The 14,860-nt window shown below is 42.3% G+C and overlaps 1 protein-coding gene across 4 annotated transcripts in view; it reads right to left on the bottom strand.

Annotated features, from left to right (window-relative positions):
• Nucleotides 1–4,617: 4,617 nt before the first annotated feature.
• The window catches only part of PRR5L (proline rich 5 like), a 37,270-nt gene continuing 27,027 nt past the window's right edge, over nt 4,618–14,860 (bottom strand). For 3 of the 4 annotated variants that reach the window (XM_069858121.1, XM_069858120.1, XM_069858119.1), the window contains 2 exons: nt 13,570–13,696; nt 4,618–7,759 (listed from right to left, as the gene is read on the bottom strand). In XM_069858121.1, the coding sequence (XP_069714222.1) occupies nt 7,377–7,759; nt 13,570–13,696 (510 nt within the window). In that variant the 3' untranslated portion in view covers nt 4,618–7,376. Of the gene's footprint in view, nt 7,760–7,936; nt 8,511–13,569; nt 13,697–14,860 lie in introns of those variants that run through there. The other variant, XM_069858122.1, reaches the window with a different exon arrangement.

Below are 14,860 nucleotides of genomic sequence, written 5' to 3' on the forward strand. Positions count from 1 at the left end.
CTGGAGCACCTCCAATATGAGGCCAGTCTGAGAGAGTTAGGATCGTTCAACCTGGAGAAAAGAAGGCTCAGGAGACCCCTTTTAGCTCCCTCCCAGTACCTGAAGGAGGCATACAAGGAAATTGGGGAAGGATGTTTTTATAAAGGCATGTAGTGATAGGCTGAGGGGGAATGGCTTTAAATTGGAAGGAGGAGAATTTAGACTAGACATTAGGAAGATATTTTTCATGACGAGGTTGGTGAGGCACTGGAACAGGTTCCCAAAGAAGTTGTGTATGCCCCATCCCAGGAAGTGTTTAAGCCAGGTTGGATGAGTCCTTGAGCAGTCTGATCTAGTGGGAGGTGTCCTTGACTATGGCAGGAGTGTTGGAACTGGTTGATCTTTAACGTCCCTTCCAACCCAAACCATTCTATGATTCTATGATTCAAATATTCTCTACGGCCTGGACACAGAATTATTAAACTATGAATATAAATGCTCACCTAGCACTCGTAATAAATAACTCTGTGTATTGTGGAGTATATTTGGGTATAATATCTTGATGAAATTAGAACAATTAACCTTAAAGATATAGCTGAATGTAAATTAAATTGATTGGCTGCAATCAAAAATGTAGTTAAATCTAAAGTGATGGGACACAAGCCTATAATATGGGAATTAGACTTGAACCACTATAAACAAATTTTATAAAACAGAGAGTCTCAGTGATAGAAGCAGGAAACAATGGTCAATTTAAAAAGGCATAAAAGAACACAGACTGACAGGGGCTTACATCAAGGCTGTATATTGTGACTGCTGTAAAATGTGAAATCAATGGACAAGCTTTGAAAGGAAACACTGAAAGAACACAACATGTAGTCTCAAGCACTGTCATTTTCATTCAGAACATATATAAATTAGCCTTTTTTTACATAGTTTTTTTCTGTGTATCCCTCCCAGGCCTGGGTACATAAAGAAATTATAAGTCAGAAAGTGGGTGAAAATGCAAAAGCAATTATACATATTGCATGGTTCAGGCTCTCTTTACTCTTATCTTCTTCTTCCCTTTTTGATCCAGTACAAGACAATGGTGACAAAAAAAATTAATGGAAAGAAAGTGGATTGGTCGGGTTTTTTTTTAATTACTGCAGTAAAATGTACACATTCTTAAATCTCAGGTTATAATCTTTGAAATGAAATTACCTAAAACTGTACAGTTCTCAGTTAATAAAAATTATGCATAATCAATTCTTCAGTTAAAAATTGAGATGCACATTAATGGAGCAAAATGCATACGATTTCTCTGCTATGTTTTACAGTAAGAATGAGTTTTATTACTGCATATAACATTATAGAATCATAGAACGGTTTGAGTTGGAAGGGGACTTACAGATCATCCAGTTCCAACAACCCTGCGATGGGCAGGGACACCTCCCACTAGACCAAGATGCTCAAGGCCCCATACAACCTGGCCTTGAACACTTCCAGGAAAAAGGCATCCACAAATTCCCTGGGCAACATGTTCCAATGCCTCACCACCCCCATTATGAAGTTCCTCCTGATGTCTAGTCTAAATCTTCCCCTCCCCAATTTATAGCCATTCTTCCAGTTGTGTCACTACATGCCTTTATAAAAAGTCCCTCCCCAGCTTTCTTGTAAGCCCCATTCAGGTACTGGAAGGTCTGGACACTGGAAGATACTGAACACAGTAAGGTCTCCCTGGAGCCTTCTCTTCTCCAGATGAAACCAATCCAATTCTCTAGGCCTGTAAACTGCACGGCTGGTGCTCTATCCTTCTGATCATAGAATCATACAATCATAGAATTATAGAAGAGTTTGGGTTGGAGTGAATTGGCTGCATTTTGATAAAATGGAATTAATTTTAAGGGGTAAAACATAGCCAGCAGACTGACTCATATCTGGGAAAAAATACAGATAGCTAAGCTGTTAAATGCAATACGGTTGGTGGATATTTCATGTTAATCATAATTACTGATAATTACCTTAATTTCAACTAACGATGTTATGTTGCTGAACTCAGTAGCCTATACTAAAATGTTCTGTTAGTCATGCTTTGCAGCTTGCAGTGACAGCCCTGCCAGAGAAGACTCTAACAAGCATGTGCACTCCATGCTAGTGTCTATTTTTTTGCAGGAGTTATGTTTCGAGCTGTTTAATTTAGCAATAATGCCTTAGAACACACAGTTAATTCCCAATTCCCAAGCCTATATGAAAACGTATTCCTTTTACTGCTTTGCAGCTTGAAGTGAAAGCACAGCCAGAGAAGACTTAAGGAAGAATAAGCATTCGATCCAAGAAGCTTCCCTGCGAGAGTTATGTTTCCAGATATTCAATTTTGAAATAGCAGCTTAGAACACAGAGTTAAGTCTCAATTCACAAATTCATATGAAAATGTTAGTGCTTTGCAGTTTGCAGTGAAAGCGCTACATGAGAAGACCCTAACGAACAGGAGCATTCGCTCCTAGCAGCTTCCCTGGGGAGTTATTTCCAGCTAATCAATTTTGCTAAAGCGCCTTACTAAGCACAGCTAAATCACAACTCACTAGCCTATAGTAAAATGTTCCAATAGTCGTGCTTTGCAGCACGCAGTGAAAGCGGTACATGAGAAGACTATGACAAGCGGCAGCATTTGATCCTAACGACTTCCTTGCAGCACTTACGCTTAAAGCTCTAAAATTTTGCAGAGGTGCCTCAACAGACATAGAGATGTTACAATCCACAACCCTATACTAAAACGTTCCATTAGTCGTTCTTTGCAGCTTGCAGTGAAAGTGCTACCAGAGGACTCTAACAAGCATCTGCATCCCATGCTAGCACCTTCCCTGCAGGACTTAATTTTCCAGCTTTCAGTTTTGTTAAAGTTTCTTAATTAGGAACAGTTAAGTCACAATTCACTAGTCTGTAATAAAACGTTGTTAGTCATTCTTTGCAGCTTGCAGTGAAAGCGCTACCGGAGAAGTCTCTAACAAGCCTCTGCATTCCATGCTAGCATCGTCATTGCAGGAGTTATGCTTCCCCATATTCCATTTTGTAATAGCACATTAGAACGCAGTTACATCTCAATTCACAAGCCTATAAGAAAACGTATTCCTGTTTGTGCTTTGCAGCTTGCAGTGAAAGCCCCACCAGAGAAGACTCTAATGAGTGGTTGCATTTGATCCTAAAAACTTCCTTTCAGTACTTATGTTTAAAGCTATAAAATTCTGCAGTTTCACCTCAATAGACATATTGATGTTGCAATGCTGAAGCCTAGACTAAAATGTTCTGTTAGTTGTGCTTTGCAGCTTGCTGTGAAATCGACACAAGGGAAGACACTAACAAGCATCTGCATTCCTTGCCAGCATCTTCCCTGTGGGTGTTATGTTTCCAGATATTCAGTTTTGCAACAGGGACTTAGAACGCGCAATTAAGTCTAGTTCAAAAGCCTACACGAAAATGTATTCCTGTTAGTGCTTTGAAGATTGCAGTGAAAGCGCAACATGTGGTATTTATGATTCCATCTGTTCAATTTTGCTAAAGAGCCTTAATAGGCACAGTTAAGTCTGAATTCACTAGCCTATATACTGAAATGTTCTGTTAATCGTCCTTTGCAGCTTACAGTGAAAGCACTATCTGAGAAGACTCTAACAAGAGCCAGCATCTGATCGTAGCAGCTTCCGGGCGCTACTTGTGCTTAACGCTCTAAAATTTTGAAGTGACACCTTAATAGCCACGGTGATGTTACCGTTCACAAACCTACACTGAAAGTTCTATAAGTCGTGCTTTGCAGTGAAAGTGCAATAAGAGAAGACATTCAGAAGCAGCAGCATTCCATGCTAGCATCTTCTCTGCGGGAGTTATTCAATTTTCCTAAAGCACCTTAATAGGCACAGTTAAGTCAGAATTCACTAGCCTATACTAAAACATTCTGTTAGTCATGCTTTGCAGCTTGCAGTGACCGTGCTGCCAGAGAACACTCTAACAAGCATATGTACTCCATGCCAGCGTCTTTTTTTTGAGGGAGTTATGTTTCAAGCTGTTTAATTTAGCAATAATGCCTTAGAACACACAGTTAGTTCCCAATTCCCACGCCTATACGAAAACGTATTCCTGTTACTGCTTTGCAGCTTGAAGTGAAAGCGCGGCCAGAGAAGACTCAAGGAAGCATGAGCATTCGATCTAAGAAGCTTCCCTAAAAGAATTATATGCTCTTCCCCGAGATATTCACAAGTGGATGACCATAAGGGCGGAAAAGACCTGCCCTGTGTTCCTGTCATGGCTGTTTGACATAGTGAGTGGCGAAGAAGTACAACCCTAGACCCAGAACCCTTTATCCAAAATGCAAGCATTTTTCACATCCCAGCTCTGTCCTCGGGACAGTGTCTTTACTCTTTGCTTCTAGGGGACTTAGCCTCTGTTGGCTGAGAGCATCCTCAGTGGAGAGCAACCACTCAGCATTGCCCCCACAGGTCTGCGCCCATGGCCCTTCAATGCCAGCCTCGCGCTGCTGACATGAAGCTGCAGGGCACAGCTTGCCAACCACTTCCAGGTTTACCCAGTTTGCCTGTAAAAGACAACGGTTGCAGTCTTGTGCACCTCACAATGCTGTAGGAGTGGCGCTTATGACCAAACTCTCACTGTGGTTTACAGAACAAGTATTGTTTACTTCAGTTTACAAATTAAAGCCACCAGCTTTAATTCTCCCTAAAACCCAAAACAACAGGGGAAATGCACAATTCAGAGTGGCTTGGTGCAAATTTTTGCAATGTAACAGACAAAATCAAAACAATTCAAATTGTACATATATATGTAAAAAGAAATTCAAGTTAAAATCAGGACAGGATTCCTTTTAGTCCTAGAGATGATCCAAGAACATGTCAGGAAATAAATAAATCATTCTAATTTTCACCATGAAAGAGGGTACTGCTCACTAAACCAAATAGTTTGGGTATTTACAGAAGACCAATAGGTTAGAGGAAAATTAGAAGTGAAGCATTCATAAAAGCCAAGAGAAATGCTGCAAGCTGATCACTTCCCTACATGCCTCATTGTGACCAATAGGAGGCTTTAAATCATTGCAAGCCAAATAAATTCCTTTTGACCAGGATGCCACCATCTGCCCTGTGCTAGAGGGACCATGTGAAGGTGAGACCAGCATGGTCTACTAGGTTCGGCCGTCACCACAGAGATTCTGAAGCCCCATCATAACTTATAGCCACCTTGGGGCAAACAAATAAGTTGGCCCAGAGTCCAGTTTAGGACTAGAAGGGCAATTTATCCTAGCATCTATCTGAAGGGAAGATTACTTAAAGCCACATCTTCTTTCAGCAAAGCTTTTGACACAGTTTCTCATAGCATTCTGCTTAGGAAACTGTCAGCATCTGGACTGGACAGGCACACATTCTCCTGAGTGGAAAGGGGAGACCTTATTGTTCTTTACAACTGTTTAAAAGACAGGCGGATGAGGTGCTGAGGGGCATGGTTTAGTGATTGATAGGAATGGTTGGACTCGATGATCCTGTGGGTCTTTTCCAACCTAGTGATTCTGTGATTCCTGGCCTCCAGTGGACTGTGCCTGCTCCAAAGAGGAGGCACTCAGCATAATTAAATCTCTGTTCTTGAACATCCACAGCCTGTGATCAAAACACAGCATTTCCACAAAGGCCAATAGCTAGGGTGCCTTAAACAACTGCAAGAAAAAGCAGGCCCTTTCAAGTATCTCTTTCAACCTCTGCAAACCACAGCAGACAAAGCAACACTCTCATTTACAAAGGCCGTACGACTTGTGCTCATGGTTGGTATTTCTGATGCTTCATTACCGAATAGCAATCTGCTTTCTTTTAGCTACACGTGCTACTAAGACCAAATCCTCACAGGTTGGAGCTGTACTTTTGGTGCAGCCAGCAGAGCTGAAGATGCTTAATGCCCAGAAGAATCAGGGCAAATTCTGCAGTTAAAGTCATAGCATGCAAAAAGCCATTCCGAAGCCTCACCCTAACCCTCTGTTTCCTTGGCAATACAGATTTATTTACAGTCACTATCACAGGGACTAGATTTGAATGGCAGTGGAATTATATCCATATTTTTAATGTGATTTGACATTTAAGGCAGCATTTCAGTTTACCTCTAAGCCTGTAATTATCCCAGGGGAGTGCTCAAACAGATTGGTTCTGTTCCCATAGAAGCAGCATTTGAGTATTAAGTGATACTGCAAAGCAGACACTTGCAGACTGGACCCACTCCTAATGTTCAAAATAAAAACAAAAACTAAGACTGAAAGGAGCCTTTGCTTTATTGTAAAAGAAACACTGTACCAAGCCAGATACCACAGGAGGTCAGGAGCACTTCATGAATACTTATCAAGACACTACTCCTTTCTACATCCCTACTGGTTGTCTACAAAGTCTGCAAGTGCTGAAAGTACCAGACCAGCCTAAGGATTAAATCCTGTTTGTCACCTCCTGGTCTGGAATCATGGTGGCCCAGTGCTGAGAAGCACCTTTCATGTCTCCAGCACAACTGCAGACTCTGCCCAGCATCCCCTTCCTAAAGGAAACCATTTAGATTTCTCCTTTCATTGTAGCCCTCTCACCACTAAAATTTTGAAAACAAATTGGTACTAAATGCCAGGATGCTCAGGATTATCTTTTGCCTCAATTTACACACCTACAACTTTTGCAACTAATATACACCAACACCCCCAAAAGATACAGACTGGAGTCAAATAAAGTACATATGACGTACTGAACCGAGACTCTGTGTGTACTCGGTTCACATCAGGTCTGGGGAAAAAAACATCTGATTTGTTTGGACTTGGACTTCTCATCCGCACCCATGGAGAAAAAGTGAAGGATCTCCTTCTGTTACAAGCCACCTGAGCAGATCTTTCTGCGGAACACAAGTAGTTTCATCTCTGAGTTCCATTTTAAAAGAGAAATAGGCAGTCCTCAGCCATCACCACCCCAGTGCGAGAAGCAGAGAACATTTAGCACAGAACTTTCTGTGACAGGAATAGAGCTAACAAGTAGCACAAAGCTAGGAAAGATGGAGAAAAGCAGAAAGAGGTTAATTTGTACCACACCAAGGAAACAGAAGGAAACCCAAAGCCAAAGGGTTTGGACTAGTAGAGGAAGAAAGACTGCACTGTTCAACAGCAAAAACTTTGTAGCCCTTAGTGCTCATTTGGGAGCAGCCTGATATCTCCATCAACTATGATCCCAGGCAGGCAAGAAAAACACATCTAGAAAGCATTCCCAAAGAGAGATAAGATCACTTCAGGCCGTTTCAATGATGACAGAAGTCTTTTTTTTTTTTTTTTCCTCTTTTTTTTTTCCAGCAGGGATAACAAGACACTGTCCACCTTAGTGTATACAGTTCTCTCCTCAGCAAGACTTCTTCTAGCTGACCAATGTGCAGTTCAGCTCTCCAGTGTCCTGTCTGTCTGCTGCCAGGACTCCCTCTGGACCATCAGCAATACTCGGCTCACTGGAGCACTGCCTCTGGCTAAAACTGGGCTGCAGGAGGAGGCATTTGTCAGTACTGTCTGACTCCTCAATCACCATTCCTGTGTGCATCATGGAGGCCATTGCCAGGAGCTGAATATCTGAGTGAGCATTAGCAACAGTGTGGCGACGGATGCTACCACATTTCTCAAGGTAAGCCTCACCCTCCTGCTCTGTCAGTGGAGTCAGGGCCATCTCGCTGGGCTGATGGCTCATCACCATGTGAGACGAATAATTCAGTACACCAGTCTTAGGACGGGATCTGGAATACCGCCTCTCTGGAAGAGAAAAAGGAAGCAAGAACATCAATAAGGCACAAAGCATCACCCAGACTGCTAGGCTAGCTCAATGAACACAGAGAGCTCAATATGCGGCTACAGAGCACCCCACCTCAGTACCACTGGAGAACAGTCAGGTGCTCATTAGCACATACTGCCAGGGGTTTGGAAAGGAAGTCTGCCCCTCCTCTGCTAAGGAGATACCTCCCATCCTGCTGTAATGCAACACTGCTGCTGCCTGTGAGAGAAGTGAACTAAAAATGAAAGGAATACACCAAAGGGACTTTTTTTCAGCATCCTGATGGTCTCCTCTCTTACCCAAAGCGGTGAGGACTGAACAGGAGCTCTCACATCCAGGTTCACTAAAATCAGTAACACTAAAGCAACACGAGGGCCCAACGAGACATCCAGCTGGCACATTAGTTGCCAACCCTTCATCTTGAAAATTTCTCTCAGGAGATGCTGTTAGCTGGTGTAAATAAGAAACTCCTGATGCTTACACAGCACTCACTCACCACCTGCCTAAGGAAAGGGAGATCTGCTGGCATTATCCCATTATATTATTTAAAGATTATGCAAGATAAAGAACATTTCATCTACATCAGAACTTGTCTGATTTTGGGACTAGACACTGAAACACCTAACAGTGCACAGCAACAGCCCAGAGAGAAAGACTCAGAAGAGGAAGGCAGTACTTGCAGAGCACAGGTGAAGGTCATGACACAGAACTGATGGGTGCAGGGCCTACGACCTGTTTGGCAAAAACATTAAGAGGTAAAAATGCCTGGTTTAAAACTCAAACCCAAGGCACAGTACCCAGCCCAGTTTCATGAAGCATCATTTCAATTCTGACACTGAAAATTTCAAGAAAAGCAAGGGCCTGAGTTTGTAAGAACTTGCTGTAATTCACTCCCCTAGCAGGTTGCATAGGACAGCGTTACTTTTCAAACACAGTCTTCCACTGCCATGCAGCATTGCCGCGTGGTATTAAACATCTCATGGTTTACCCCCAAAGCAGCTGATAAAGCTATTCCCTACCTGTCTCTCTGCTTCTCACCAACTTCCTTGAAGTGCAGGGTCTAATTTGATAAAGTTGGAAGCCTTTAAGCCATATAAAACACTTCCACCAAGACTGCAGAGCATAATGCAATACGCATTGTATTTTTTCACATTTTACCATATACAGTCTTTCTGAAAGAGACAGTTCCAGCAGCAGAGAGGCAGTGAGCCCACCGGTGTCCTAAAAAGTAATTTTGAGGGAATCTGGCCACTGAGCTGCTCTCACATCACCTGGCCGAGGGGGTTGGGTGTTGTCTGAGGGGAGGTGGGGGTCACTGCCTGCTACCCCCTGATCTAGTGGGATGTCCCTGCCCATGGCAGGGGGTTGAAACTGGATGATCTTTAAGGTCCCTTCCAACCCAACCTGTTCTATGATTCTAAGATAGAGAAAGAAGATGCAAAGCAAAGCACTTATCACTGCAGGTTATTAAAGCTTTGGAAATTGCATTAGGAACAAAAGCAGAAAAACTCTATTGTTGTAGGAATGAATGGGTAAGCAGTCAAAACTCTAGCACCGGCAGCAGCCAAACTATAAAAACACTTGCATCATACTGCTGCCAGTAACACACTCATTCAGAATAGTTTGTTTCATGTTTAAGAATATGTGCAAATTATTTTTGAGGCTGTAATTTTACTTTTTAGGTGTTACCTGCGGCTCAAGCCACAGCGTGTTGAAGGACATTGGGGAAAAAGTAATTTAAGGAAGGAGCCCCACAACCATCCTTCTACTGTGCATCCCTCATTGCAGGTCCACCGGCAGCAGGCAGTATAATCAAACCCTATGCATTACATTAGTGTTTTGTTGCTTCCCTCGCTCAGGTCTTGGAAAGTTACCTTGGCACAGAGAAGACTGAAATACCACTGATGTCATTAGCAATAGCTGCTTCTCCACCTTTGCTAGTACTTATCAGAGCTTCCTCCTTTCTGACTTCTGTGAACAAAGTGAATTATTGATACCAAAAGAGAGAAGATTGTAGTGGTGGGGTTAGTCATATGCCTGCCATGTGACTGGCTCAGGTTGACATCTTTAAATGCATTGAGCTACCCATCTCCTGTCTACATTAGGAAGTCAGACACCTTTAAAGAGCAGTTCAGCACTTGAGCTGAGAGGAGAAAGAGTTCTCAGTAGCCTCTTTAATTAATGGTTCATTGCACTACCCCATTCTGTGATTCAATATTTATATTACATCTAACCTTCAGTGGCTTCAGCTATGGAGAGGTCTTAGCTAACCAAGAGGTCTAAAGAGATAAAAAGAACTGAGCCATGCAAAGCACTGCTGGTTTTCCAAACACCACAGCTGCAGGCAAGGTCTCTCTTCTTCTGTGTTTCCATACAATATATTAAAAATTAAAATATGCTTTATTGAAACAGGTACAGTTTGTAGCCCTTCCCGTAGCCCTTCCCAAAAGCCAGGATAAACAAGAAAAATTAAAATCACAACCATGGCCTGATGTTCACTTAAGAGATAAATAATATTCCCTTCAGAAAAAAAGTGCCAGTTCTGTGCATAAACTTTTAGTGCTGCTGGAAGAGCCATGCCTGATAACCAGGGAGATTAAAGCCCACCATGAAAATATAGGAAGCAGTAATATAAAATTATTCCTGCCCAGCCTGGCAACCCTGCCTTCCCATGAACAGGCAAAGAGAACCTAAGGTCCTTTTCTGTCACATCCTTGAGCTGCCTATGGTAAGATTATCAACCTGCTGGTATTGAGTGAAATGCCAACAGTGATTCAAAAGACCACACTCTTCACTTCAGATCTATATCAGCATGGAAACAGGAGCATTGCACCACTTCCTGTATGCAAAAATAAAGCAAAGGCCCCAAGTCCAACTATACTGAAGTAGCTACTGTAACCTGGACACTCTGCAATAAGCTGATTTCAGAACTGAGCAGAGGTTACAAACCCACCACAGAATCTGGACGGACACGCAGGCAGTGTGTGCTTGGGCTTGTGCTGCTGTTTGCCTAAACCAAGCAGCTGGTTACCAGCATAAGCAAATTTATGCTACAAATACACTCACATTTAGTCAACATTCAAATGGCATATTTTGCACATAGTCAAGCACTTTATCCCCCATGCACACTTTATTTTGGAGAAACTAAACTTTAACTCTTCTTCCTTCTATTCTGTTACAGTCAAGCTGTTACTTTCCATCCCAGAAATAGCAGCATTTCACCATGCTCTTTTCACCACGAAGTTTTGAGACTATAACTGTGCTGATCAAACAGACACTGCATGCTTCAGCAACCAAGTGACAGAAAAGGCCAGTTTTGAAAATTACTAAAAATCCCCTCCAGCTCCTCTTACAGCAGTTTTACCCACTAACCAGGACAATGCTAGCACTTCACTGCTGGATTTGGAAACCTAACTGTTTATGTATCTGAGTGCCTTTGATAACCTCGACCATCATCTGTGTCAATCCCTGGCCATAAAATTTCACAGAAGTTGGAATAGTGGAGGAAGGACTAAAAAGGTTAAAGGACAAAGTGCTTAAAATTTATCTGATATAGCCACAAGAATTACTTAGCTTCACAGCAGCACAGGAATGGTCCAGTATTCACTGGAGGCTTTATTTTTCCCCCTTTGCTTTCTTGGCCACTAAAGACAGTCTCTTAAGGGAGTTGTCATGCATAGTTTAACTAGAAATTTTATTTCTATTTTTGGTGCATTATGGCCAGGAACTTGTGTTCTGGGTGGAGTTTCTCAGGGATTTTTTTCAGGCAAACTCAAATCAGCAGTGATGTTAGGTTTAATATACTGGAGGAATAAGGCAAATGTTTAATTTTCTTCTCTGTTCCAAATTTAAACATTGTTTCTTAGATGACTGGATCCTTTCAGCATAGTCAATCCTTGTAATGCAGGTTATGGCTACTTTATATGGGCAAAGCATGAATGGTGGTAAAAGAAGAACAGGTGGGGACACTGCCCTCTACAAATCCCCTCTGTGAGCGGCACTGTCTCCTTTCACACCTACCTCTGCTGCACTCCTCTCTCACTTTAAACCAAGTTTATAATACAGCAGCCTCGCAGGCTGAAGCCTTATTTGTATTCACAGCTGTGATCAGAAACCTTCAGTCACATTTCTCCACAATCATTTGTCTTGAAGACTTCAGAACAGAGGGCAGTTGGGCCTCCACAGCATACATTGAGAATGTAAGTGTACTAAAAGCCCTACAGTGTATTTCCAAAAAGCTACTGCAGGGAACCTACAAGGCTCCATTATAAGTACAGGCTGCCTAGCAAGAGAAGAAAATGGTTCTGTGAAAGCAAAATGGTGACAGAAATATGGAGAGAGGAAGAGAAAGACATCTGACTAGAAATGGGATTTAAGAAAAGTAAACCACCACCACAGCAGCACTTTGAAAATACCAATTTCTCTGCTGGCAATGTCATAATGCAAACAGAAGTTCTTTCTTTCCTCTTCTGCACAGGGTCAAGCAGGGGCAAAAGGCCACCTAGGAAATACACACAAATAATTGATAGAGTGATTTTAAGGCACAAAATTTACAAGGTCAGTTCATGTGATTTTTTTTTCCAATGACACTAATGCCTTGTTCAGCTGGTGGAAATCCAGGAGGGCTAGAAACTTCAGTATAGGTCAGGCAGCTGCCTTCAAACTATCTCAGCAGCATGCAGATGGCCATAAATGGCCAAACAATCAAATCTTCCAAAGCTCAACTTTCAGGGCAAAATGTGGTCTAGATTTAGATTCAGGATCAGGTCTGTTAATCAATGCTGAACCATATAACCACATTGACTTGCATGAAAGGTATGTAACTGCTCAACAATCGCAAGAGCAAAGCTGCTGAGCCACAGTTTGCCTAAAGTGATGCTGTAAGGTTGTTAGAGGCAGAGATCATCTGAGACATAGTAAATTCTTCTACTGCAAGACCATGTTTTTACTTGTCCTGCTAAGGTGTAGTACAAGACACATTGTACGTCTCCAGCTTGCCACAATTTGCAACAAAGCTAAAGCTTATAAAAAAAGAGGGAGACTGGAGATTTCTTCATTTATTCTGTTTAAATAATCTTGACCATCAGATCAGTATCACTATGCCCCCTCCTTCGCTACCCAGTCTCTTCTGGGTGGCCACACATGTAAGCAGAGCTCCTAGATTATGTGTGAAAAGATTTTCCACTATAAGCATCCCCTTCCTGAAATAAAGTGTCAGTTCTCTCACCTAGACCCACTGACTTACAGTTTAAACAGTTATTTATAAACATTTTTTTTAAAAGGAGTCCTCAAATGGAAAGAAGACTTCATGCGAAAAGAAACCTGTAATCCCTCAGAATAAGCATCCAACAGTTTTGCTATTTGTGAAGGCTGGCTGATGCAGCAGCAAGCATGGGAATTTGGACAGCCGAAGCAGGCCAGCAAGCAGGGACATAGAGCAGGCAAAAAGGACCAGGTGCAGACTATCACCAGGGTGAGAGCAGTACATCAGGCATAGACCAGGGAGTTCTAAAACCCAGCTCATCTCCAGAGAGAGGCAAGACTTTGCACATGCGTGTGTGCACTAACAGTGGTGGGTCAGTAATAGTTGACTCACAGAAAATAGAGCCCATCACAAAACTCTACATTGAGAAATATATTAATCAGGACCTTCTCAAGGATGTTTGAGCCTCTGATTTCTGTGTCTTATAGAATCACGCACTGTCTCCTTTTCTAGCACAAATGTGCACTGCCTCATATTAATCAACTTGTGCATTCTAACAAGAGCTTCTGTACAATGTGCATGTCTTACCAAGCAAGCAGGTGCTACTAGAGAAGCTGTGATCCTCATATAAACCCAAGTATGGTGACACCACCTGCTTAACCAGTTCTTCCAGCTGTAGGTAGCCCTCACTGGGGCCAGTAGGTTCATGGACACTCTGAAATTCAAACATAAAAAGTCAACATTGCCCTTACATAGTTTTAAGTAAGATTTTTGAGTAAATCTTGGGGCCTGCCAAGTATGGAATATACACTGGAATACGCAAACCATTGCAGAAGACCACTTGGAAAAGCACAGCTGATAGGCCCAAATGGAGGTCCTGGTGTCATTCAAGTAAACCTCTTTGTTCAAGTCATAGTCATAACCCTGTGGACATCAAGCAGCTAGCTGTCTTTATGACCAAGGGATAAAATGTACAAGGTACACTCACACTGAGGATTTGCACAGTGTAACTACAGTGATATAATTATACCAGGGCAGTTCTACCAGGAAATGCTTCTTTGTAGAAAAATCTTAACAAATCTTGGGTAAAGCACTTCCCATTTCCTAGACTGAACTTCTGAAAAAGCATCCTTTGTACTTCAGTTTACAGCTGTGAAGATGGTAGATAATTTAACAGTAATTTCAGAAAGCATTCACAGACTTAACTTCCTGCAAAGTCTCAATAAGCTTTTCTTACTCAATTGCATTGCTTTGAGACCCTCTTGGCCCTAAAGATTCTTTTATTACAATATTTCAGGGAAATTGAGGTATCACTTTAGTATCTCCTGCTACTACAGTATGGGTCTCTGGGAACATTAGAACTGTGAGAACGCATACAGGAATACCAGCTTAGCTCTTTGCAATTTTGATTGTACTTCAGAAGGTTTCATCCCTCACCACTTATTACACAGCACATTGAAGAAGAAAGTAAAAGTCAGAGCAACCCCAACAGCCTCATGTAATATCATATTCTGCAGGACTGTCAGGCTTGGTGACATAAAAAGATAAAACAGCTGGTATACGGGGCTGCATTTGGCATGCTTGGAAAACATTCTCCTTAAGTCTGGATAACGAGGATTGTCCTCACAGAAGGTCTGGGTCACTTGGGAGAGGCCCTCAGGAGATGTACAGCCTCTTGCCTGCTGCCAAAAGGTATTCCTCCTCTCATGGGCACTCCTCAGCTTCCCAGCCTGCCAAGGGCCCAGTGCCGGGCAGTCAGCAGCCACAGCTTATTCAAACTCCACAGTCCACTTTGATGGAGACTTGCTCTGTCATTGCAAAGGTGAGAAGCCAGGAGAACTAGGACACAAAGAGGCATTCAGAGAAGCCGAGAGATATT

Source organism: Phaenicophaeus curvirostris, chromosome 5 (assembly GCF_032191515.1).
Source record: "Phaenicophaeus curvirostris isolate KB17595 chromosome 5, BPBGC_Pcur_1.0, whole genome shotgun sequence".
Classification (NCBI taxonomy): Eukaryota; Metazoa; Chordata; class Aves; order Cuculiformes; family Cuculidae; genus Phaenicophaeus; species Phaenicophaeus curvirostris.